Here is a 24,548-nt window from a genome sequence, read left to right as displayed (position 1 = left end):
AGCTAACCTAGGACACGTGTATCCCAGGATTTTCCAGACAGCCATTTCCCTGTTTCTTTCCCACTAGGATTCTGGAAAATCCCCCCTACCTCCCTGAAAGCTCCCACTCCATCCAGGCCAATGGTAATGAGAGCCAAGGATCAGGGTCCATTGGGCTCTTTTCTGTGAAGAAGAGACCCTTCCTTCACCTGGTGGATTTCTCAGTTGAAGTTTGATGAACGAGTTGGCCAACCAAGTGCCTGGGTTCAACAATCCTTCCCCAGCCGGTGCTGGACAGCAGATATGGCAGCTGAGGGGAGGGGGAATTAAGAGGAGCCAGACCCCCAGATGTGGCAACTGGGTGGGCCAAGAGGGGCTGGACCCCCAACTTCACTTGGACTCCAGATGAGTCAAGAGCTCACTCCACTATACAACGACCACCTGGTATTTACCTCCCCCTCTAGACTGTAAGCTTGTTGTGGGCAAGGGATGTATCCAACAATTCTTTTATATCGTACTCTCCCAAGCATTTAGTACAGTGCTCTGCACAGAGTAAGTGTTCAGTAATAATAATAGTAATGTTATTTGTTAAGCACTTACTATATGCCAAGCACTGTTCTAAGCACTGGGGGAGATACAAGGTAATCAGGTTGTCAATCAATCAATCAATCACTCGTATTTATTGAGTGCTTACTGTGTGCAGAGCACTGTACTAAGCGCTTGGGAAGTACAAGATGGCAACATATAGGGACAGTCCCTACCCAACAGTGGGCTCACAGCCTAAAAAGTGGGCTCACAGTCCCACGTGAGGCTCACAGTCTTAATCCCCATTTTACAGATGAGGGAAGTGAGGCATAGAGAAGTGAAGTGACATGCCCAAAGTCACACAGCTGACAAGTGGCAGAGCTGGGATTAGAACCCATGACCTTTGACTCCCAAGCCTGTGCTCTTTCCACTGAGCCATGCTGCTTCTCAATAAATACAACTGATTGATTGAACACCTACTGAGAACTCAGGACTGGACTAAGCACTTGGGAGAATTCAACAGCAGTAAGACTGTGTCCAACCCGATTATCTTGTATCTACTTTAGTGTTTAGTAGTAATAATAATAATAAAACGATGAGGGTATTTGTTAAGCACTTACTATGTGTTGAGCACTGTTCTAAGTGCTGGGGTAGACACAAGCTAATCAGGTTGGACACGGTCCTGGTCCCAAATGGGGCTCATAGTCTTAATCCCCATTTTACAGATGAGGTAACTGAGGCTCAGAGAAATGACTTGTGTGACTTGCCAAGGTCAAACAGCAGACAAATGGCGGAGCCAGGATTAGAACCCAGCTCCTTCTGACTCCCAGCCCCGTGCTCTATCTACTAGGCCGTGCTGCTTCCCTAGTAAAGTTCCCTGCCTATAGAAAGCGCTTAATACTATAAAAAAAAGACACATTCCTGCCCTCAAGGAGCTATTCCCAGTGAAAGCAGGAAAGGGAACTGGTGTAGAGCAAGGAACTCTTTCGACAGCAAGATCCCCCACTGTAGAGAGATGGGCTCCCTCATCCTTGGAGATAGATGGGCGGGTGGGGGGGAATGCTGGAAAGTGCTCTGAATGGCATCACAATGGCCCCACCCACGTCCCAGACTTAGAATTGCCATGGCTCCCAGAACCCAGATCTGGCTTGGGTCCTTCAGTCGCCCACCCATCTGCCCTGCCCCTCTGGGGAGGCAGGCCCAATGTGCTTATGTGCACGTGACTGTCTTGTCCTCTGCCCCCTCCCTTGCCCCAGGAGGAGCAACTGGGCAGGAAGATAGGGCAGAGTCCATTGCCCTGGGGACACCTGGCAATCTGAAGTCTCCCCACACAGGAAATACAGCCAGCCAGCCTGTTCCTGCTACAGTCCGCGGATGGGCTGTGTGTGACGATGAAGATTGCCCAGAGGCCCAGGGAGACAGGTAGGCATCACCTGGCCAGAAGGGTGGGTGGGTGGGCACGATGTCTTGCCTTCCTTCCTCTAGGCCTTCTATTTCTCAGTGGTGGGCTCCTTGACCGGAGTCAGGAGGCTGGCCTCTGGTTCATAATTCCATGTTAGCTAAAGAAGGCGCTCTCCAGTCACTGGAGTAACACTCTGAAGATACCCTCCCCTCAAGGGCCTTGTCTCCTGTCACAGGCTTCAGCTACGGGCTTCCCCAACCCCACTGCCCAGTGAGTCTCATTCCTTCTCGTCAAAACCCAGCACCTTTTCGGGCCTTCATATCAGCCAGCCATGGAGGCAGGGTGCAGCACTGGGCTTCATCTGCCCAAGGTGGGGCGGGGGTTGTGGTGGTCAAGGGGGCAGCTTGCTCTACCCACCCCTGGCATTTTGCGCCCCGGAAGGTAAATTGAAATCTTGAGTCCACGAATCTAGTGAGGGAGAGAATCTAGAGAAGCAGCATGGCCTAGTGGAGAGAGCACAGGTCAAGGAATCAAAGGACCAGAGTTTTAATCCTGGCTCCATCTCTTTGTCTGCTATGTGATTTGGGCAAGTCACTTCACTTCTCTGTACCTCAGATACCTCATCTGTAAAATGTGGGGCACAGATTGGGTCCAACTTGGTTATCTTTTCACTACCCCATTGCTTAGTCCAGTTGCCTGGCACATAATAACCATTTAACAAATGCCACTTAGACAGAGAGACAGAGAGAGAGAGAGAGAGAGAGAGAGAGAGAGAGAGAGAGAGAGAGAGAGGTCGACCAGCCAACAAATCTGTTTAGTTAATAAGAATAATAAGAATAATTTTGGTATTTGTGAAACACTTACTATGTGCAAAGCACTGTTCTAAGTGCTGGGGAGGATACAAGGTGATCGGGTTGTCCCATGTGGGACTCACAATCTCGATCCCCATTTTACAGATGAGGGAACTGAGGCCCAGAGAAGTTAAGTGACTTGCCCAAAGTCACACAGCTGACAAGCGGCGGAGCCTGGATTTGAACGCATGACCTCTGATTCCCAAGCCCAAAAGCTTCCTTTTGGGGAATGGGGCCAAGACTTTTGGACAGAAATCCAGACCCTTCTGCACCCATAGTCCCCACTCCCCAACCAGGATTAAGCACTTTGTGCCAAGCTACAAGACAGTCAAATCAGAAACAGTCCTTGTTCAACCCGGAGATCATAAACGAATAGATAAGGAGAGATGGCATCTTAGTCCCATTTTCAGGAGAGGAAACTGAGGCTCAGAGAGGTTAAGAACTCATACAATAAGACAGAAGCAAGCTACAACTAGGTTAGAGCCTAGATCTATTCATTCAATCGTATTTATTGAGCACTTACTGAGTGCACAGCACAGTACTAAGCGCTTGTGAGAGTACAATACAAAAATAAATGACCATTCCCTGCCCATAACAAGATGACAGTCTAGAGGACTCCCTGCTCTGAGCTGTTTCCCATCGACCATGCTGTCTCCCTTCATCTTAAAACAATTTTAAAAACCCACATTTGGAGAGGAAGACTTATGTTGAGGGTGTACGTGCCACCTCCGCTAGGACAGTGGGGGCCAGTGCCCCTGAAATGCCATCTGTGGTGATGAAGCCACTGTTTTCCCGAAGTTGTCTGGCCTGAGGAGGGGTGGGGAGAAGGACTTTCGGAACTCTGGACAGCTCTCCCAGCATTAGAAATTCTAGTTCAGTGGGATTTCCTAAGATTTCCAAAGTCGAAGATATGTTCCCTGCCCTCAAGGAGCTCACAGAGAGGGTTAGTGGTATTTCACGTCCCCGGGAAACATCCATATCAACAGGCTTCGAGCGCTATCCGAAGTCTTGGAAACAGCCACTGTATACAGTCACTGTTTACAATGAACTGTGTACCCAGGTCGATATGCAGTCGACTGTATACCTCCTCACTGAATCAGCCAGAAGCTATGGGCTAACAATAAATCCCAAGAAAACTAAGGTGAGGTGTTAGCCTGCCCTGGGGAAGCAATTTACATAGCCAAAAATAATAATAATGGTATTTGTTAAGCACTTACTACATGCAAAGCACTGTTCTAAGTGCTGGGGAGGTTACAAGATGTTCAGGCTGTCCTGGGGGGGTCACAGTCTTCCTCCTCATTTTACAGATGAGGGAACTGAGGCACAGAGAAGTTAAGTGACTTGACCAAAGTCACACAGCTGACTGTGAGTCCGCTGTTGGGTAGGGACCGTCTCTATATGTTGCCAACTTGTACTTCCCAAGCGCTTAGTACAGTGCTCTTCACACAGTAAGCTCTCAATAAATACGATTGAATGAATGAATGAATGACAATTGGCAGAGCTGTGATTTGAACCCATGACCTCTGGTTCCAAAGCCTGTGCTCTTTCCACTGAGCCATGCTGCTTCTCTTAATACTGTCAGTACAAAGCAGGCAGAGCTCTGCTACCTAGGCAGCACACTGACCAAGGATGCAAGGACAGATAAGGACACAGAAAACAGAATCAAGAAGGCCAACACATCTTCTGAGAGATTATCAAAAAGAGTGAGGTGGCAGGTGATAGCCAACTTCAAGCCAAACTAAAGATCAGTCAATCAATCAATCGTATTTATTGAGCGCTTACTGTGTGCAGAGCACTGTACTAAGCGCTTGGGAAGTACAAGTTGGCAACACATAGAGACAGTCCCTACCCAACAGCGGGCTCACAGTCTAGAAGATCTAAAGATCTACAGAGCTGGAGTGTTGGTCATCCTCTATCAACCGTACTTTCTCCCTTTATGCTGCAAGCTCACTGTAGTCAGGGAATCTGTCTGTTTATTGTTCCCTTCAAGGCCCTACTGAGAGCTCACCTCCTCCAGGAGGCCTTCCCAGACTGATCCCCTTCCTTCCTCTCCCCCTCATCCCCCTCTCCATCCCCCCATCTTACCTCCTTCCCTTCCCCACAGCACCTGTATATATGTATATATGTTTGTACATATTTATTACTCTATTTATTTATTTATTTTACTTATACATATCTATTCTATTTATTTTATTTTGTTAGTATGTTTAGTTTTGTTCTCTGTCTCCCTCTTTTAGGCTGTGAGCCCACTGTTGGGTAGGGACTGTCTCTATATGCTGCCAACTTCTACTCCCAAGCGCTTAGTACAGTGCTTTGCACACAGTAAGCGCTCAATAAATACGATTGATTGATTCATTGATTATATAGCACTCTCCCAAGCTCTTACTTCCCCTCTCAGGGTCGCACCTGGAGGGTTTCCAGTACTCTACCCTTCTCAACTATTGGAGGGAGAGTCCAGCGGCGGCGTATTCATTCCCGTGACCCCTGACTCTGAAGCCCGGGCTCTTTCCACTGAGCCACGCTGCTTCTCTAAGTGGTCTTATTATTATTAACTAAATCAATCAATCAATCGTATTTATTGAGCGCTTACTGTGTGCAGAGCACTGCACTAAGCGCTTGGGAAGTACAAATTGGCGACATATAGAGACAGTCCCTACCCAACAGTGGGCTCACAGTCTAAAAAGGGTACAAGGTAATCAGGTTGTCAATCAATCAATCAACCATATTTATTGAGCGCTTACTGTGTGCAGAGCACTGTACTAAGCGCTTGGGAAGTACAAATTGGCGACATATAGAGACAGTCCCTACCCAACAGTGGGCTACAGATTTGTTGGCTGCTCTAAGTGGTCTTGGGTGTGTAACAGCCCCCTTCCCCCTGCAAGCTTTGAGGCTGCTGGGAGTGGGTGTGTTTTTGGTTCCCGCTCCCCCTCCTTCCCAGGCCCCCACCCTCGTTACCATGCGATTGTCTGCCTGACAGGGCGACACCCCAAGTAACAAGGTTAAAAAAGCCAGGAAACCGTGGCACAGGGCAATCCAACAGCCTCTCGGCTGGCAGACTAAACTTAGCTGCATTGCATCCTCTCCACTGCCCCCCTTGCCCTCTGGGCAAGACTGTGAGCCCACTGTTGGGTAGGGACTGTCTCTATATGTTGCCAACTTGGACTTCCCAAGCGCTTAGTACAGTGCTCTGCACACAGTAAGCGCTCAATAAATACAATTGATTGATTGATTGATTGATTGATTGATTGATCAGTCTGGCCTTCCCAGACTGAGCCCCTTCCTTCCTCTCCCCCTCGTCCCCCTCTCCATCTCCCCATCTTACCTCCTTCCCTTCCCCACAGCACCTGTATATATGTATATATGTTTGTACATATTTATTACTCTATTTATTTACTTATTTATTTTACTTGTACATATCTATTCTATTTATTTTATTTTGTTAGTATGTTTGGGTTTTTCTGGTTGTTGTTTTTTTTTTCTCTGTCTCCCCCTTTTAGACTGTGAGCCCAATGTTGGGTAGGGACTGTCTTTATAGGTTGCCAATTTGTACTTTCCAAGCGCTTAGTACAGTGCTCTGCACACAGTAAGCACTCAATAAATACGATTGATAGATTGATTGATTGATTGATTGATTGATTGGGCGCCTTGGGCTCCTCCTGGCTGGCCCTGACCCTGGGCTTGTCGGGTCGCCCCCTCCCCGCTGGACAAGGCCGGGCTGGGCTCTGCTCCGAGGGCAAGTTGGGAAACTGAGGCCGAGCTGCTGCCCGTCGGATGAGGGACCCCGAAGCTGAGCAGGTTACCAGGACGACGCCCCCCATCCGCGGCCGGGCCAGGAGCTCTTTTCAAGGGTTGGGGGCTGCAGGGGGCTCCCGGAGAGGATAAAGTTCCCAAGGAAGGGGCTCTGAGGCCGGACGGGGGTGAGGGCAAGCGGCCTTCAGCATGGCTCTGAGCCGGGGGGCTCCCCACCTGGACCAGGACCCCCCGTCCCCCCCTGCTCCGTACCCAGGTAAGTCCGGAGGCGGCTGGTCTCTTCCTGGGGGCTCTGGGGAGGGGCTGGGAAAATCCCCCAGCCCACGTCCTCCCCCTGGCCTGGAATGCCCTCCCTCTGCCCATCCACCAAGCTAGCTCTCTTCCTCCCTTCAAGGCCCTACTGAGAGCTCACCTCCTCCAGGAGGCCTTCCCAGACTGAGCCCCCTCCTTCCTCTCCCCCTCGTCCACCCTCCATCCCCCCGTCTTACCTCCTTCCCTTCCCCACAGGACCTGTATATATGTTTGTACATATTTATTACTCTACTTCTTTATTTATTTTACTTGTACATATCTATTCTATTTATTTTATTTTGTTAATATGTTTGGTTTTGTTCTCTGTCTCCCCCTCCTAGACTGTGAGCCCACTGTTGGGTAGGGACTGTCTCTATATGTTGCCAACTTGTACTTCCCTAGCACTTAGTACAGTGCTCTGCACACAGTAAGCACTCAATAAATACAATTGATTGATTGATTGATTGATCCTAGGGCGACCATATCGTACTCCCCCAGGTGCTTAGCACATTGCTTTGCACACAGTAAGCGCTCAATAAACACAATTGAAAATGAATGAAGGGATATGTCACCCAAAAGCCCCTTTTCCCTTCTCTCCCTCCTACGGTGATTCTGGGGGGGCCCTCTCCAGATCCCTTCCCCTGCTGAGCAAGCCCTCCATGCCCCCCCCCCATTAATAATAATAATGATGGCATTTGTTAAGAGCTTACTATGTACAAAGCACTGTTCTAAGTGCTGAGGGGATACAAGGTGATCAGGTTGTCCCACATGGGGCTCACAGTCTTAATCCCCATTTTACAGATGGGGTAATGGAGGCTCCGAGAACAATAATAATAATAATAATGTTGGTATTTGTTAAGCGCTTACTATGTGCAGAGCACTGTTCTAAGCGCTGGGGGGAATACAAGGAGATGAGGTTGTCCCATGTGGGGCTCACAGTCTTAACCCCCATTTTACAGATGAGGGAACTGAGGTCCAGAGAAGTGAAGTGACTTGCCCAAGGTCACACAGCAGACATGTGGGGGAGGCGGAATTCGAACCCATGACCTGTGACTCCCAAGCCCGTGCTCCTTCCACTGAGCCACACTGCTAAGTGATTTGCCCAAGGCACACAGCAGACATGTGGTGGAGTCAGGATTCGAACCCATGACCTCTGACTCCAAAGCCCATGCTCTCTCCACTGATCCATGCTGCTTCTGTGTTTTTGTTAAGCATTTGTAAGCAATTGTTAAGCACTTACTATGTGCAAAGCAAAGTTCTAAGCGCTGGGGTTTTAGAGCCCTTGACGACTTTGCCCCCTTTGTTCCCACCCACCCCCCCCCCCAGTCCCACAGCACTTATGTCCATATCCATCATGTATTTATTTCTATTATAAATAGAAATATTTCTATTATGTCTGTCTCCCCCTCTAAACTGTAAGCTCGATGTGGGCGGGGAATGTGTCCGTTTATTGCTGTATTGTACTCTCCCAAGCACTTAGTACAGTGTTCTGCCCACAGTGAGCGCTCAAAAAATACAGCTGAATGAATGAATTGGTTTTCTTGTTCCTTTCCTGGCCTAGAGTTCCCATAATGGGGAAATCAGAAAGTCAGATGGACATTGTGGAGAAAGCGGCCAGGCCCGGGCGGAGATCGTGGAGTTGGCCGGAGCTGGGGCTGACCGTCCTGGCGCTGTTCATGGCGGGTGGGCTGGTGATGCTAGGAATCCTGTACGTGGACAGCAAAGGTGAGCAGCCGGACCCCGGACCCCCAGGCCCGGGACCCCCGGTCCCCCGACCCACCAGACCCAAGAGCCCTGATCCCGCGCATTGCGTCCCAGGCTGGATCAGTCCCCTGGGGAAATGTGGCGCTGCAGGCCCTGGGGTCTTCCAGGGTCCCACAGCCAGTGACGCCTCCAACCCTGCCAAGGTGAGCTGGCCAAAGGGCCGGGGAAGGGAAAGATGAGCCTCGGGGAGGGAGGGATAGAGGGAAGGAAAAGGAAAGATAGAGAGGGAGTGGGGAAGAGGCTGAGTGCAGCTTCTATATTCTTTATAAAAAACCCAACGCCACCCTGGCCCCAACCGGGAGGTGCCTCGTGAAGTCCACGTGCTGCTCAAGGATTCCCACGCTCCGGACGGGGCTAGGCCAGCCGGGCCCATCCAGGCTGGGCCACACAGGACTCTGGCTAGCACCCCTCCTGCAAAGAAGCCAGCTTGGCGGGAGGGGAGAAGGATCACCGAGGAGGGGACGCAGGGTCTACATGGGAGAGAGGTCACCCTGCCACCCTAAGGGCCTGGGCAGCCCAGTCTCCAATCGTCGTCCCCCACGGCTCTGCCCCAACCAGACCAGTGGGCAGCATGGCCCCTCACTTCCCTTCGGCCCCCAGAACCTCTCCGGCTCCTGTGGTGCATAGTAGAGGACAACGACTCCCTCCTTTCAGCTCTTGGAGTTTGTGGAGGGAAATCTGGCTTCTTGAGCACTTGAGCATTCTCCCCTCCTGGCTCCTGGAGACCCTTCCTTCTGGCTCCAAGAGTATCTGATGGGAGACTTCCCCTCAGGTAGCACATGAAGAGAGACACCCCTCTTCCCCCCTCCCCCAACTCCAACTGATTTCCAAGTCCCAGAGCATGTGGAAGGAGACCTCTTCTGGCTCCAGGACTATCTGGAGAGAGATCCCATTTCTGGCTCCTGGAGCATTAGGCGAAAGACCCTTTATAATGGGCCAGGGCCTCCACTGAATCTAGCTTTCTGCATCTTCTCCAGAGACACCCCACAGCTTGAGCTTCTCAACGGATCCCTAGGGGAGTCAAAATCAATCTAAAATAGCCTTGAGCCAAGGAATTATTGCTTTACAAAGCCACCTCTAAGTCAGTCTGGTGACCCTTGGCCAGAGGTGTTTATTGAGGGCTTACTCTGTGCAGAGCACTGTACTAAGCACTTGGGACAGTACAATATAACAGTAAACAAATTTCCTGCCTGCGGTGAGCTCACAGTCTAGATGTAGAAACAGACATTAATATAAATAGATAAATAACAGATATGTATACCAGGGCTGTGGGGCTGGAAGAAGAGCAAGGATGAATGAAGAGAAGAAGTCAGACTGACATAGAAGGGAGAGGGAAGAGAAGGGGAAAGGAGGGCTTAGTCAGGGAGGGTCTCTTGATTGCTTTAGAGACAGTCTGCTGGACAATGGTGGGGCCACCAAGGAGGTGGGCTAGAAATGGGTCAGGAGAGGGAAACTCATCATATTCAACCCCTTTCCACCTTCCCAGAGCTTTCTTCCCAGGCTGCCCAAGAGCATCCATTCTTTGAATCCATTTCTCTTGGAGCCAGACATGAGTACGGTGTGTGTTTTCTGTGTCTCAGTGGTCTAAGTGCTTTTAGGATCTCAAATGTGTTGAGCAGGACTGTTGGGGTGACATGACTTGGAGTGGTGCAAATGATTGGGGAAGGCCTCCTGAAGGAGGTGGGTTTTCAGGAGGTTTTGAAGTTGGGGAGAGTTCCTGTGGAGTGGTGGATTTGGGGAGACGGAGGCAGTTCCATCTTGGGAGAAGGGCACGAGCCAGGGGTTGGAGGCAGGAGAATCAAAAACAAAGGATGGTGAGAAAGTGAGCTTGGAAACAAGTATGGGGAGAGAAATGATAAATGAGAAAATAAGCTGGTGGAGGGTTTTGAAGATAATGGTCAGGAGTTTCTGCTTGAGCCACTTGTCTGCTGTGTGACCTTGGGCAAGCCACTTAAATTCTCTGTGCCTCAGTTACCTCATCTGTAAAATGGAGATTAAAACTGTGATTCCCCGCATGGGACAAACTGATTGCCTTGTATCTACCCCAGTGCTTAGAACAGTGCTCGGCACATAGTAAGTGCTTAACAAATACCGTAATTATTGTTGTTATTATTATTATTATTATTATGCAAAGAGAAATGGGTAATCTTTTGAAATTTTTGAGGGAAAAACGTGAGCTGAAACATATTGAGGTCGATTCAGTGGTCTGGTCAGGAGAGAAGAAACACTTCTTCCCCAAGAGGAGCATCGACCCATGTAATCCAAGCCCCATAGGAATCTGTGCAGCCTCAAGTATCGGCGAGTTCACAGGGGTTTGGTTAGAATCCGGAGTGAGCAATCCATGCTGGCTCACTAGCCTGCCTCAATAGATAGGAATGTGGAAGGGAAAGTTAGCAGTAACAGTCAAAATAGTACTTCTTAAGCACTTACTGTGTGCAGAGTACTGTACTAAGTGCTTGAAAAGTATGTGGAAGTGGGAATTAGACAAGATTCTGCCCTCATTGAGCTCACAATCTGGTACTATAATGAAGGAAAGGGAACAGGCAACAGACATGTAAGGAGCGATGAAAGAATGAAACAGATATCAAGCGCTTAGTACAGTGCTCTGCACACAGTAAGCACTCAATAAATATGATTGAATGAATGAATGAATATCATAAAAGACAAGGACAGATACACACACACACACACACACAAAAAAAACCACCAACAAAAGTAGGGTGCTGTATATAATAATAATGACATTTATTAAGCGCTTACTATGTGCAAAGCACTGTTATAAGCGCTGGGGAGGTTACAAGGTGATCAAGTTGTCCCACTGGGGGCTTGCAGTCTTAATCCCCATTTTACAGATGAGGTAACTGAGGCACAGGGAAGTGAAGTGACTTGCCCAAAGTCACACAGCTGACAATTGGCGGAACCGGGATTTGAACCCAGACCTCTGACTCCAAAGCCCGGGCTCTTTCCACTGAGCCACGCTGCTTCTCATCATCTCATCACCCTGTTTCTGTATCTAGAGGAACAGAATTTCAGGCTCCTTGTGGCTCAGAGTCCAAAGCACCCCCATGGCCACAACGACCGTTGTGTAGGTCTCATGTTTTTCTCTTTCCCGCCAGGGAGGTAGAAGGCAGGACAGGATGGAGTCTCCTCAGTGGTGTGGAGGGGGAGAGCCAGTGTTGGTTCCAGGAGAGTGGCAGGGAGACCAAGAACATGCAGCAGCAGCTTTTATCTCTGTGTTCCGGCACACAATAGAGCATGCCAGGAGCAGAGCCTTTAGTGGTGGGGAGGAAAAGCAGCAGTGTTCCAGGTTACTTTGCTTAATAATAATAATAATAACAATAATAATAATAATGGTATTTATTAAGTGCTTACTAAGTGCAAAGCACTATTCTAAGCGCTGAGGAGGTTACAAGGTGATCAGGTTGTCCCACAGGGGGCTCACAGTCTTCATCCCCATTCTACAGATGAGGTAACTGAGGCACAGAGAAGTGAAGTGACTTGCCCAAAGTCACACAGCTGACAATTGGTGGAGTCGGGGTTTGAATCCATGACCTCTGACTCCAAAGCCGGTGCTCTTTCCACTGAGCTACGCATGGACAGATGGTCTGAGAAGAAGGCATTTTAATCCTACACAAAATAATAATAATAATAATAATAATAATAATAATAATAATGGCATTTATTAAGCGCTTACTATGCGCAAAGCACTGTTCTAAGCACTGGGGAGGTTACAAGGTGATCAGGTTGTCCCACAGGGGGCTCACAGTCTTCATCCCCATTTTACAGATGAGGTAACTGAGGCACAGAGAAGTGAAGTGACTTGCCCAAAGTCACACAGCTGACAATTGGCGGAGCCGGGGTTTGGACCCATGACCTCTGTCTCCAAAGCCGGTGCTCTTTCCACTGAGCTACGCATGGACAGATGGTCTGAGAAGAAGGCATTTTGCTTCTATACATGTCCCCTCTGGGGTCGGAGAAGACCTGAGCAACCTGTACTCCGAAATGTTTCACAGTATTCACTATTCTGAGGGAGCACTGTATCGACCACCCTCTGTGTGTGTGTGTGTGCAGAGAACTCAGTGGTCAGAGCACCCCCTCAGCCTCCCAATCCACCAGTCCTCTCCTTTGGTCTTCCCAGCCCACCATCCAGGGTCACTCTGCCCTGCATCCACAAGAGACCTCCACGAACATTAGCATGCTGGAAGACTTTGAGGTGACAAAGCTCTGGCTGACAACATCAGGAGATCCCTGCCCAATCCCTTTCCCACCTGACCTGACTGTTAGACTCTCGGTCTTGTCGATAATCTTCCTTTAATCTTCCCTTATGCGCAGCCTTTCTCATTCTTAGGGTGGGATTAGGGAGTATGTAGGCAAGAGAGTTGATAAAGAAGGTGGGAATCAATCAATCAATCAATCAATCAATCGTATTTATTGAGTGCTTACTATGTGCAGAGCACTGTACTAAGCGCTTGGGAAGTACAAGCTGGCAACACATAGAGACAGTCCCTACCCAACAGTGGGCTCACAGTCTAAAAGGGGGAGACAGAGAACAGAACCAAACATACCAACAAAATAAAATAAATAGGATAGAAATGTACTAGTAAAATAAATAAATAAATAAATAGAGTAATAAATATGTACAACCATATATACATATATACAGGTGCTGTGGGGAAGGGAAGGAGGTAAGATGGGGGGGGATGGAGAGGGGGACGAGGGGGAGAGGAAGGAAGGGGCTCAGTCTGGGAAGGCCTCCTGGAGGAGGTGAGCTCTCAGCAGGGCCTTGAAGGGAGGAAGAGAGCTAGCTTGGCGGATGGGCAGAGGGAGGGCATTCCAGGCCCGGGGGATGACGTGGGCCGGGGGTCGACGGCGGGACAGGCGAGAACGAGGTACAGTGAGGAGATTAGCGGTGGAGGAGCGGAGGTTGCGGGCTGGGCAGTAGAAGGAGTGAAGGGAGTTGAGGTAGGAGGGGGCGAGGTGATGGGAAGATCTGGTGGAGAGCCTTAACGCCAATGACTCGATGGGAAAACATCAGGGGCCTTGGAAAAGAGGGGAGAGGTGTGCTGAGAAACATTCCAAGATGATCCCGGCAGTATGGAGTGTGGCCTGGAGTGGGGAGAGGCTGGAGGCAGAGAGGCCAGGGAGGAGGTTGAGAAGAAGGGAGGATTTAATAATAATTATTATAGCATTTGTTAAGCAGTTTCTGAGCACCTGCTGAGGGCAGAGCACTGTACTAGGAGCCTAAAGTGTGCAGAGTATTCTACTGAGTGTCTGCTGTGTTCAGAGCACTGTACTGAGCATCTGATCTGTGCAAAGCGCTATGGTGGCTGTCTGGGGAATCCACAGAAGATATAAACAATACTATCCCTTGTCTCAAGGAGTTTCAGTCTAATATGGGAGATTACAATCAAGAGCACTAGTATCCCCAGGAGTGTACTGTGTGCAGAGCACTGTGTTGAACACCTATCTTTGGCAAAGCAATGTACTGAGCACTTGGGGAACACAAAGAAGTAAATGATCACATAATCTGACAGCAACTGGGAACTGGTTCTCTGTCCTGCTGTAGCCTCCTGAAATGAAATAATAGCAACAATAACAATGTAATATTTGTTATGTGGCAATCACTACTTAGCACTGGGATAGATACAAGATAATCAGGTTGGACACAGTCCCTGCCCGACACGGGGCTCACAGTCTAAGGGAAGGGAGAACAGGTATCTAATTCCCATTTTACAGATGAGGAAACTAAGTGAAGTGACTTGCCCAAGATCACACAGCAGGAAAGTGGCAGAGTAAAGATTAGAACCCAGGTCTTCTGACTGCCAAGCCTGTGCTTCTTCCCCTAGGCCACACTCAGATTAGGTCGAATCCAACCCTTGGTGCAGATGTGGAGGTGGCGGGAAAAGGACGCCTCTGTTTCTGTGTTTTTAATTACACGTCGGCCTGCAGTGTTATCATCAGAGGTTGGGCCTGGCAGAGCAGAGGGAGCAGGAGGAGGAGAAGAGGAGGAGAAGAAAGAGGAGGAACAGGAGGATGAAGAGAAGGAAGAGGAGGGTGTGCAGAGGAGGAGGGGAAAGAAGGAGGTAGAAATTGAGGAGGAGAAGGAGAAGGCGGAAGAGGATAACTAATCAATCAATCGTATTTATTGAGCACTTACTGCGTGCAGAGAATTCTACTAAGCACTTGGGAATGTACAGTGCAACAAAGTTGGTAGACATGTTTCCTGCCCATAAAGAGCTTACAATCTAGAGGGGGAGACAAACATTAATATAAATAAAAGGGGGAGAAGGAGGAAGAGGAGGAGGAGAAGGTGGAGGGGAGGGTGGAGGAGGAGGAGCAGGAAGAGGAGGGGGTGGAAGAAGAGGAAAAGAAGAAGAGGAAGAGAAGGTGGAGGAGGAGCAGAGAGAGGTGAAGGAGGAAGAAGAGAAGAAGAAGAAGGAAGAGGAGGAGGAAGAAGAAGAGGAGGGGGAGGAGGGTGGATAGTGGTTTGCCGGTGTAGTTTTTTATCAGCGTGGTCAGAGGTTGAGTCTTCTGTTTTTCCCTAGGGGGTCCAGTGAGGCAGTTTTCTATTCCACGTTGGGTCTCAAGCCAAGAGGAGACCACTTTGAGGCGAGAAGCCCGAGGTAGCCAGCATTCCTCCAGACCCCTCCTCACCCTGCTCCCTGCAGAAAATCATTCAGAACAACTGCCGCTTTGAAAGTCCAACAGTGACAAGATGCTCCAGCCAAGCTCGGCACAATCGGGGTTGGGGGAGGTGGGCAGGGGGTGAGGGGGAGCTCCTGTTGTGTCCCTGCTGTCCCCAGTATGTATTAAGCACTTACTCTGTGTTAAGTTCTTTGGTTGTTACAAGGTCATCAGCCTGGGGTTTTCATTCTAGGAGCTCTTGAAGGCAGCTCTCTTCTTATTTTAAAGATGAGGAAATGGAGAGGACATGTTACTTGTCCACAGTCAGCCTGCAGGGCAGTGGCAGAGCCGGGACTAGAATTTGGGTCTCCCAGCTTCCATAATAATAATGATAATGATAATAACAATAATAATAATAGCATTTGTTAAGTGCTTACTATGTGCAAAGCACTGTTCTAAGCGCTGGTATTGATTATTATTATTACCTCAAATTATTACCACAAACAATTGTGGTATTTGTTAAATGTTTACTCTGTGCCAGGCATTGTACTGAGTGCTGTAGCAAAGCGGGTTGGACACAGTCCCTGTCAATCAATCAATCAATTGTATTTATTGAGCACTTACTGTGTGCAGAGCACTGTACTAAGCGCTTGGGAAGTATAAGTTGGCAACACATAGAGACGGTCCCTACCCAACAGTGGGCTCACAGTCCCATGTGGGACTCACGGTCTCAATCCCCATTTTACAGATGAGGTAGCGGAGGCCCAGGGAACTGAAGTGATTTGTCCAAGGTCACACAGCAGACAAGTGGCAGAGCCGGGATTAGAACCCATGATCTTCTGAGTCTCAGGCCCATGCTCTACCCACTACGCCGTGCTGCAGTGCTGTCTCCTCCAGGCCACCCCCTTGGGAGAGAATTGTCTTGCTTTGGAAATGCAGGGGCTGGAGGCAGGGCAGGAGCTGGCCTCTCGTCTGAGCCCATCCCCAGGTTTTCCAGACAGGAGCCAAGCTCTCATCCAACTCCTCAGCAGTGCCGCAGCCCTGGGCAGGCAGGATCTAGGCTCTCATTTGACCCCTCATTAGACCCTCTGTCCCGGGTAGGAACCCAGTTCTTGTCTGACCCCCTCAGCAGTCCCACAGCCCCGGGCAGAAGCTGGAAGCAGAGGGGTGTAGTGGATAGAGAGATCTTCTGGGAATCAGAAGGTTGTGGGTTCTAATCTGGGCTCTGCCGCATACTTGCTCTGTGACCTTGGACTAGTCACTTCACTTTTCTGTGCCTCAGTTCCCTCCTCTGTAAAATGGGGATGGAGACAGGGAGCCCCATGTGGGACCCTCAGTTCCCTCTTCTGTAAAATGGGGATGGAGACAGGGAGCCCCATGTGGGACAGACTGTGAGCCCACTGTTGGGTAGGGACCGTCTCTATATGTTGCCAACTTGTACTTCCCAAGCACTTAGTACAGTGCTCTGCACACAGTAAGCGCTCAATAAATGCGATTGAATGAATGAATGAATGACAGGGACTGTGTCCAACCTGATTAGTTTGTACCCACCCCAGTGCTTAGTACTGTGCCTGGCACACAGTAAGCGCTTAACAAAGACCACAATTATTGTTATTATCTGACACCTCAGCAGCCCTGTAGTCCGAGGCAGGAGCCGGACTCTTGTCCAACCAGTCCCACAAGCCTTGGGCAGGAGTCAGGCTCTTGTCTGACCCCCTCAGCAGCACTGAAGTTTGGGGCAGGCGACAGGGAGGGGACGGCCCAGGCAAGGCCCTGGTGCTGCTGCTACTGCTCGCTCAGCCTGGGCAGCCATGCCCTGGGAATCACTCACCTCCAAGGAAGCTGGGGCGAGGGTCCCCACACAGTCCCCACACTACAACCCCAGGCCAGCTGATCTCCCCTCACAGGCGTGGGCCAGGGAAGCCCACAAAGAGGGAGGGGGTTTGTTTCATCTACTACATTTCCCCTTTCAGGGTCGCAGGCAACCCCCAGTCTGGAAGCCGTGTGCCTCAGCCCTGGCTGTGTGGTAGCAGGTAAGTGAGCTGGGAGGAGGGGGTGCAGGAGGGTGGGAGCCCATGGGGAGATCTCCCTTCACCAGGCCCTCGGGTCAGAGAACCAAGGATGGCCCAGCCACTGAGGGGCCCTACTCCAACCTCAAATGACCCAGGGAGGTGGTATCTTAGGTGGGCAACATACTGAGCCCCTCACCAGTCCATCCAGCTAGCCGATTTGCTCCAGCCAAAGACTCCTGGGGCTTGTGGCCTCAGGGCTCACCAGTCACAGCCTTCTGGGGTCACTGGCTTGGGTCCCAAGTCAGGGGGACTGGGGGAAAGTTTGGCTATTTCCCTGAGGAGAAGCTATGACCAGACCCTCACTTCCCATTCCCAAGATCTATTCTGTCAACTTGTCCCACCACCTTCTCCTAAGCCCTGTCCCACACTGGGCAGTGCCATTTTCTCTATGGTCACGCTGTGTACCGGTTTACACCCCGGCCTAATTCTGTTAACTAGGACACAATAGCTTTCTTCAGTGATTCCTGCTTTTATCAGTGGTTTCCCTTTTGTTCCCAGAGGTGAATTATCAATCAATCAATCAATCAATCGTATTTATTGAGCGCTTACTATGTGCAGAGCACTGTACTAAGCGCTTGGGAAGTACAAATTGGCATCAGATAGAGACAGTCCCTACCCAACAGTGGGCTCACAGTCTAAAAGGAGGAGACAGAGAACAGAACCAAACATACCAACAAAATAAAATAAGTAGGATAGAAATGTACAAGTAAAATAAATAAATAAATAAATAAATAAATAGAGTAATAAATATGTACAACCATATATACATATATACAGGTGCTGTGGGGAAGGGAAGGAGGTAAGACGGGGGGATGGAGAGGGGGATGAGGGGGAGAGGAAAGAAGGGGCTCAGTCTGGGAAGGCCTCCTGGAGGAGGTGAGCTCTCAGCAGGGCCTTGAAGGGAGGAAGAGAGCTAGCTTGGCGGATGGGCAGAGGGAGGGCATTCCAGGCCCGGGGGATGACGTGGGCCGGGGGTCGATGGCGGGACAGGCGAGAGCGAGGTACAGTGAGGAGATTAGTGGTGGAGGAGCGGAGGTTGCGGGCTGGGCAGTAGAAGGAGAGAAGGGAGGTGAGGTAGGAGGGGGCGAGGTGATGGACAGCCTTGAAGCCCAGGGTGAGGAGTTTCTGCCTGATGCGCAGATTGATCGGTAGCCATTGGAGGTTTTTGAGGAGGGGAGTAATATGTCCTCTGTTTGCCTGTTCTTCCTTCCAATGTTAGCTCCACCAGGGCATGGAGGTTGTCTCCTGTTAGTAATGATGATAATGATATTTTTTCTGCACGTCCTATCTGCTAAATCCTGGGCTAGATACCACATCATCAGATCAGACACAGCCCCCTTTCATTCATTCATTCATTCATTCAGTCATATTTATTGAGCACTTACTGCATGCAGAGCACTGTACTAAGCACTTTCCACCTCAGCCCGCAGATGAAGAGGGAGGGAAAATGAGTATTTTATCTCCATTTTACAGATGAGGTGACTTGAGGCACAGGGAAGTGAAGTTACTGATTCAAGATCACCCAGAAAACAAGTGGCTGAGCTAGGACTATCACCCAAGCTGCCTGATTCCCTGTCCCACTTCCTTTCCACTGCCCCTAACCACTTAGTACAGTGCTCTGCACACCGTAAGTCTTCAGTGCAGAGCTGCCCACTTTAGATGATCAGTAAACTACTGCCCACTCTAAATGCTCAGTACAGTGCTGTGCAGTCAGAAAATGCCCAGTCCATACAGTGCTTGGAACACAGTAAGTGCTCAGTATCAGTGTACTCGCAGTGTACACTCTGTGCATACAGTTGGCTTCCACTACCACACTCTGCACACCATAAGTGTTCACATGTGTGCTGTTCATAGTAGGAGCCCAATAAATACTACTGAATGAATAAATGAATGAACAAATCCTAGTAGAAAGAGTCCAGATCTGAGAGTCAGAGGACCTGGGATCTAAATCTGGCTCCGCCACTTGCCTGATGGGTGACTTTGGGCAAGTCACTTAACTTTACTGTGCCTCAGTTTCCTCAACTGTAAAATGTGGATTCAATACCTGTTCTCCCCCCTACTTAGATTGTAAGCACCTTGTGGGGCAGGGACTGTGTCCAACCTGATTACCTTGTATCTACTCCAGCACTTAGAACAGTGTTTGACACATCCCAAGTGCTTAGTACAGTGCTCTGCACACAGTAAGCACTCAATAAATATGATTGATTGATTGATAGATTAACAGATACCAATTGAATGAATGGTAGCAAAGCAGTGTGGCTTAGTGGATAGATCATGGTCCTGGGAGTCAGAAGGACCTGAGTTCTAATCCCAGCTCTTTCACTTGTCTACTGTGTGACCTTGGGCAAGTCATTTAGCTTCTTTGTGCCTCAGTTCCCTCATCTGTAAAATTGAGATTAAGGACTGTGAGTCCCATATGGGACATGGACTGTATCCAACCTGATTAGGTTGTACAGTTCCCAGCACATAGTAAGTGCTTAATAAATACCATTAATAAAAAAAAATGAATGAAGGAATGATTAGAAGGGATTAGGCTTTAGGTGTAGAGGACATAAAGATCAAAATCAGGTGGAAACTAATCTACAAGCCAATGAGATTTTTTTATTGCTAATAACAGAAATAATAATAATAATAATTTTGGTATCTGTTAAGTGTTAGAGAAGCAGGGTGGCTCAGTGAAAGGAGCATGGGCTTTGGAGTCAGAGGTCATGGGTTCAAATCCCGGCTCCACCAGTTGTCAGCTGTGTAACTCTGGGCAAGTCACTTAACTTCTCTGTGCCTCAGTTACCTCATCTGTAAAATGGGGATTAAGACTGTGAGCCCCCCGTGGGACAACCTGATCACCTTGTAACCACCTCAGCACTTAGAACAGTGCTTTGCACATAGTAAGCACTTAATAAATCCTGACTGGATTACTGCATCAGCCTCCTCTCTGTTCTCCCATCCTCCTGTCTCTCCCCACTTCAGTCTATACTTCACGCTGCTGCCCGGATCATCTTTGTGCAGAAACACTCTGGGCATGTCACTCCCCTCCTCAAAAATCTCCAGTGGCTACCAGTCAACCTACGCATCAGGCAAAAATTCCTCACTTTCGGCTTCAAGGCTGTCCATAAACTCGCCCCCTCCTACCTCACCTCCCTTCTGTCCTTCTCCAGCCCAGCCCGCACCCTCCGCTCCTCTGCCACCGCTAACCTCCTCCCTGGGCCTCATTTTCGCCTGTCCCGCCGTCGATCCCCGGCCCACGTCCTCCCCCTGACCTGGAATGCCCTCCCTCCGCACATCCGCCAAGCTAGCTCTCTTCCTCCCTTCAAAGCCCGACTGAGAGCTCACTTTCCCGGACTGAGCCCCCTCCTTCCTCTCCCCCTCCCCATCCCCCCCACCCTACCTCCTTCCCCTCCCCACAGCACCTGTATATATGTTTGTACAGCTAGAGACACAGCGTGGCTCAGTGGAAAGAGCCCGGGCTTTGGAGTCAGAGGTCGTGGGTTCAAATCCCGTCTCCACCAATTGTCAGCTGTGTGACTTTGGGCAAGTCACTTCACTTCTCTGGGCCTCAGTTACCTCATCTGTAAAATGGGGATTAAGACCGTGAGCCCCGTGTGGGACAACCTGATCACCTTGTAACCTCCCCAGTGCTTAGAACAGTGCTTTGCACATAGTAAGCGCTTAATAAATGCCATTATTATTTATTACTCTATTTTATTTTACTTGTACATATTTACTATTCTATTTATTTTATTTTGTTAATGATGTGCATTTAGCTTTACTTCTATTTATTCTGATGACTTGACACCTGTCCACATGTTTTGTTTTGTTGTCTGTTGTCCCCCTTCTAGACTGTGAGCTCATTGTTGGGTAGGGACCGTCTCTCTATGTTGCCAACTTGTACTTCCCAAGCACTTAGTACAGTGCTCTGCACACAGTAAGTGCTCGATAAATACAATGAATGAATGAATGAATGAATGAATAAATGCCATCATTATTATCATCATCATCAATTGTATTTATTGAGCGCTTACTGTGTGCAGAGCACTGTACTAAGCGCTTGGGAAGTACAAGTTGGCAACATATAGAGACAGTCCCTACCCAGCAGTAGGCTCACAGTCTAAATATTGTCATTATTACTATGTTCCAGGCACTGTACTATAGCATTTATTAAGTGCCTAAAATGTGCACAGCATGGAACTAAGTGCTAAAGTAATTACAGGAAGTCCCGGTCCCTGGTTTCCAAGGGATGCACAATCTATGAGAGGAAGGACACACGTGTAGAGCAAAATATTGCCAAGGAGATACACTGAAATCAAGTTCAAATTTAAGGTCAAAAGAACAGGAGCCAAAGGGACACTAAGGGGGAGCTATCCGGAATGGGCAAGGCGAGGGGTTCTCTGTTACCAAACATCAGCATCCTCATTTTTTCTTGAGCCCCAACTTCCGGAGGGCAGTGGGGACAAGTTGTACCCGACTTGTACTTCCCAAGCACTTAGTACAGTGCTCTGCACACAGAAAGCGCTCAATAAATATGATTGATGATGATGATGATGACAGGGTGCTCGGGAGGGAGGGGTATTTCACCGCCGTCGCCCGGCTCCTGGGGTCCCCAGCCTCCAGGATCATCCAGAACATGGATGCCACTGCCGAGCCGTGCCGGGACTTCTACCAATATGCCTGCGGCGGGTGGTTGGACCGGAACGTGATCCCCGAAGCCAGCTCCAGGTACAGCGTCTTCGACACCCTGCGGGACCAGCTAGAGATCATCCTCAAAGGTAGGCGGGAACCAGGGTCGGTGGGAGACTGCAGGGGTGGCAGGGGTGGTGGGGCAATGGGGACAATGGGGGCAGGTAATAATAATAATAACAGTATTTTTAAGCTCTTTCTTCAAGTCAAGCACCGTTCTAAGCACTGGGGTAGATACAAGGTGATCAGGTTGTCCCACGTGGGGCTCACAGTCTTAACCCCCAGTTTACAGATGAGGTAACTGAGGCCCAGAGAAATTCAGTGACTTGCCCAAAGACACACAGCTGACAATTGGAGGAGTCGGGATTTGAAGCCACGTCCTCTGCCTCCCAAGACCGGGGTCTTGCCACCAGGCTGCGGCCTGCTGCCTTGTCCCTGGTTTGGGATTTGAACCCCAGTTGGAGCCCCGGAGAAGCAGCGTGGCTCAATGGAAAGAGCCCGGGCTTTGGAGTCAGAGGTCATGGGTTCAAATCCCGGCTCCGCCAATTGTCAGCTGTGTGACTTTGGGCAAGTCACTTAACTTCTCTGGGCCTCAGTTACCTCATTTGTAAAATGGGAATTAAGACTGTGAGCCCCCCATGGGACAACCTGATCACCTGGTAACCTCCCCAGTGCTTAGAACAGTGCTTTGCACATAGTAAGTGCTTAATAAATACCATTGTTATTATTATTATTATTATTATTATTATTATTATTATTTTGGGGCAGGCAGGGAGGACAGCTGTCCCTGCACTGACAATAAGGAATGATGAAACACAGACCATAGAAAGTGAGCTCCCCAAGTGCTAACTACAGTGCTCTACACTGAGTCGGCACTCAGTATAGTGTTCTTCGGAACAGTGTACTTCAGAATGGTGTTCTGCACAAAATGGGCCTTTAGCACATATTGGAGCTGACAATATTGAAAAGGCAGAAAATAGCCCTAAGGATGCTCTTTTTTGGTTGGTAATTCCCTCTGACAATGTCTATTAGAAGCACAGATAGGTGGGTCTGGATTTTATCAATCAATGCTATTTATTGAGCTCTTGCTGTGTGCAGAGCACTGTACTAAGTGCTTGGGAGAGTACACCAGAGTTGATAAATCCATTTCCTGCCCACAGTGATCTTACAGTCTAGAGGGGGAGATAGACATTAATATAAATAAAGAAATTGTGGATCGGTGCATAAGTGCTGTTGGATAACAGATCAAAGAGTGTCTTTTCTCTGTAATCAATGGGAGGCAACATAGCCTAGTGGAAAGAGCTTGGGCCTGGGAATCAGGATGCCTGGTTTCTAATCCTCCTAGCTCTGCCCCTGGTCTGCTGTTTGACCTCAAACACATCCTTTAACCTCTTTGGGCCTCAGTTTTCTCATCTGTAAAATGGATATAATGACACCTGCCTCATCCCACCTCACTGGGATGTTGTGCAGATCAAATGAAGTCCCTGAAGTGAAAACTCTGGGAAAATAAAAGCCCTTCAAGTTCAAGGTGCTGTTACTAATAACGATAATTAAGGTCAGTCAAGAAATTGTTATTGCGGAGGTCAGTCAGTTAATCATATTTATTGAGTGCTTACTGGGTGCAGAGCCCTGTACTAAGTGCCTGGGAGAGTACAATAGAGAAGCAGCGTGGCTCAGTGGAAAGAGCCTGGGCTTGGGAGTCAGAGGTCACGGGTTCTAATCCTGACTCCGCAACTTGGCAGCTGTGTGACTTTGGGCAAGTCACTTAACTTCTTTGTGCCTCAGTTACCTCATCTGTAAAATGGGGATTAAGACTGTGAGCCCCATGTGGGACAACCTGATCACCTTGTATCCCCCCAGTGCTTAGAACAGTGCTTCCCACATAGTAAGTGCTTAACAAATACCATCGTGATTAATATTATTATTACATTATAACAGTAAACAGACACATTCCCTGCCCACAGTGAGTTTACAGTCTAGGGTTTGTTGGGGATGTTGCTTTCGTTCTGTGTGAGGAGCCAACGGGGCTCCCCAAGGCATCTTCCTGGGGCTCGTTGTCTCTCTCTGCCCTGCTAGGTGTACTAGAAGAGCCACACCAAGGAGACAGAGAAGCGATCCAGAAAGCAAAGACGCTTTATAAGTCCTGCATGAACGAGAGTAAGCTGCTTCCCGTTTTTCCTCCTGTCCCCTGCCAGGTTTCTCCAGATGAAGGGGCAAGCCAGGGCCGGGCCTCTCTATCTATGACTGGGGTTCATAATTTGGACTGGACCAAGGTCAGTCCCCTTGGCGGGCTAAGTTACGGATGTACCCAGAATCCTGGTCTAAACCTCCATCCCTTCCTGCCGAGCTGGCTCAGCCGGCCACATCCCCTGTGTCCCCGACGCTGGCCGCTGCCCAGCAGAACGAAGTTGGGCTCCTTCCCTCCCCTTTCTCTTCCCCTTCCTTCTCCCTGCCCGCTGAAAAACCATGAGGTTGCTTGAAGGATCTGGCATGGGACGTATGTGAGGGGGGAAGGCGGAGATGGGAGGGAACAGGGTGTGTGAGAGGAAATAGGCATGAGAAAGGGAAAATTCCCCAACACCCCCCTTCCTCTGCCCTCCTGTTCCTGATGGCGCT

At 49.3% G+C, this 24,548-nt stretch overlaps 1 protein-coding gene across 1 annotated transcript in view; it reads left to right on the top strand.

Annotated features, from left to right (window-relative positions):
• Nucleotides 1–1,822: 1,822 nt before the first annotated feature.
• Nucleotides 1,823–24,548, top strand: part of MMEL1 (membrane metalloendopeptidase like 1) — a 70,927-nt gene continuing 48,201 nt past the window's right edge. The window contains exons 1-6 of the mRNA XM_038746908.1: nucleotides 1,823–1,926; nucleotides 8,360–8,523; nucleotides 15,108–15,185; nucleotides 17,160–17,219; nucleotides 21,860–22,021; nucleotides 24,009–24,089. Of these exons, the coding sequence (XP_038602836.1) occupies nucleotides 8,370–8,523; nucleotides 15,108–15,185; nucleotides 17,160–17,219; nucleotides 21,860–22,021; nucleotides 24,009–24,089 (535 nt within the window). The 5' untranslated portion in view covers nucleotides 1,823–1,926; nucleotides 8,360–8,369. The remainder of the gene's footprint in view (nucleotides 1,927–8,359; nucleotides 8,524–15,107; nucleotides 15,186–17,159; nucleotides 17,220–21,859; nucleotides 22,022–24,008; nucleotides 24,090–24,548) is intronic.

The sequence above is a fragment of the Tachyglossus aculeatus genome, chromosome 5, assembly GCF_015852505.1.
Source record: "Tachyglossus aculeatus isolate mTacAcu1 chromosome 5, mTacAcu1.pri, whole genome shotgun sequence".
In the NCBI taxonomy this organism is placed as follows: domain Eukaryota; kingdom Metazoa; phylum Chordata; class Mammalia; order Monotremata; family Tachyglossidae; genus Tachyglossus; species Tachyglossus aculeatus.
Note: the sequence above shows the minus strand (reverse complement) of the source record. Positions and strands in the feature narration are given on the sequence as shown.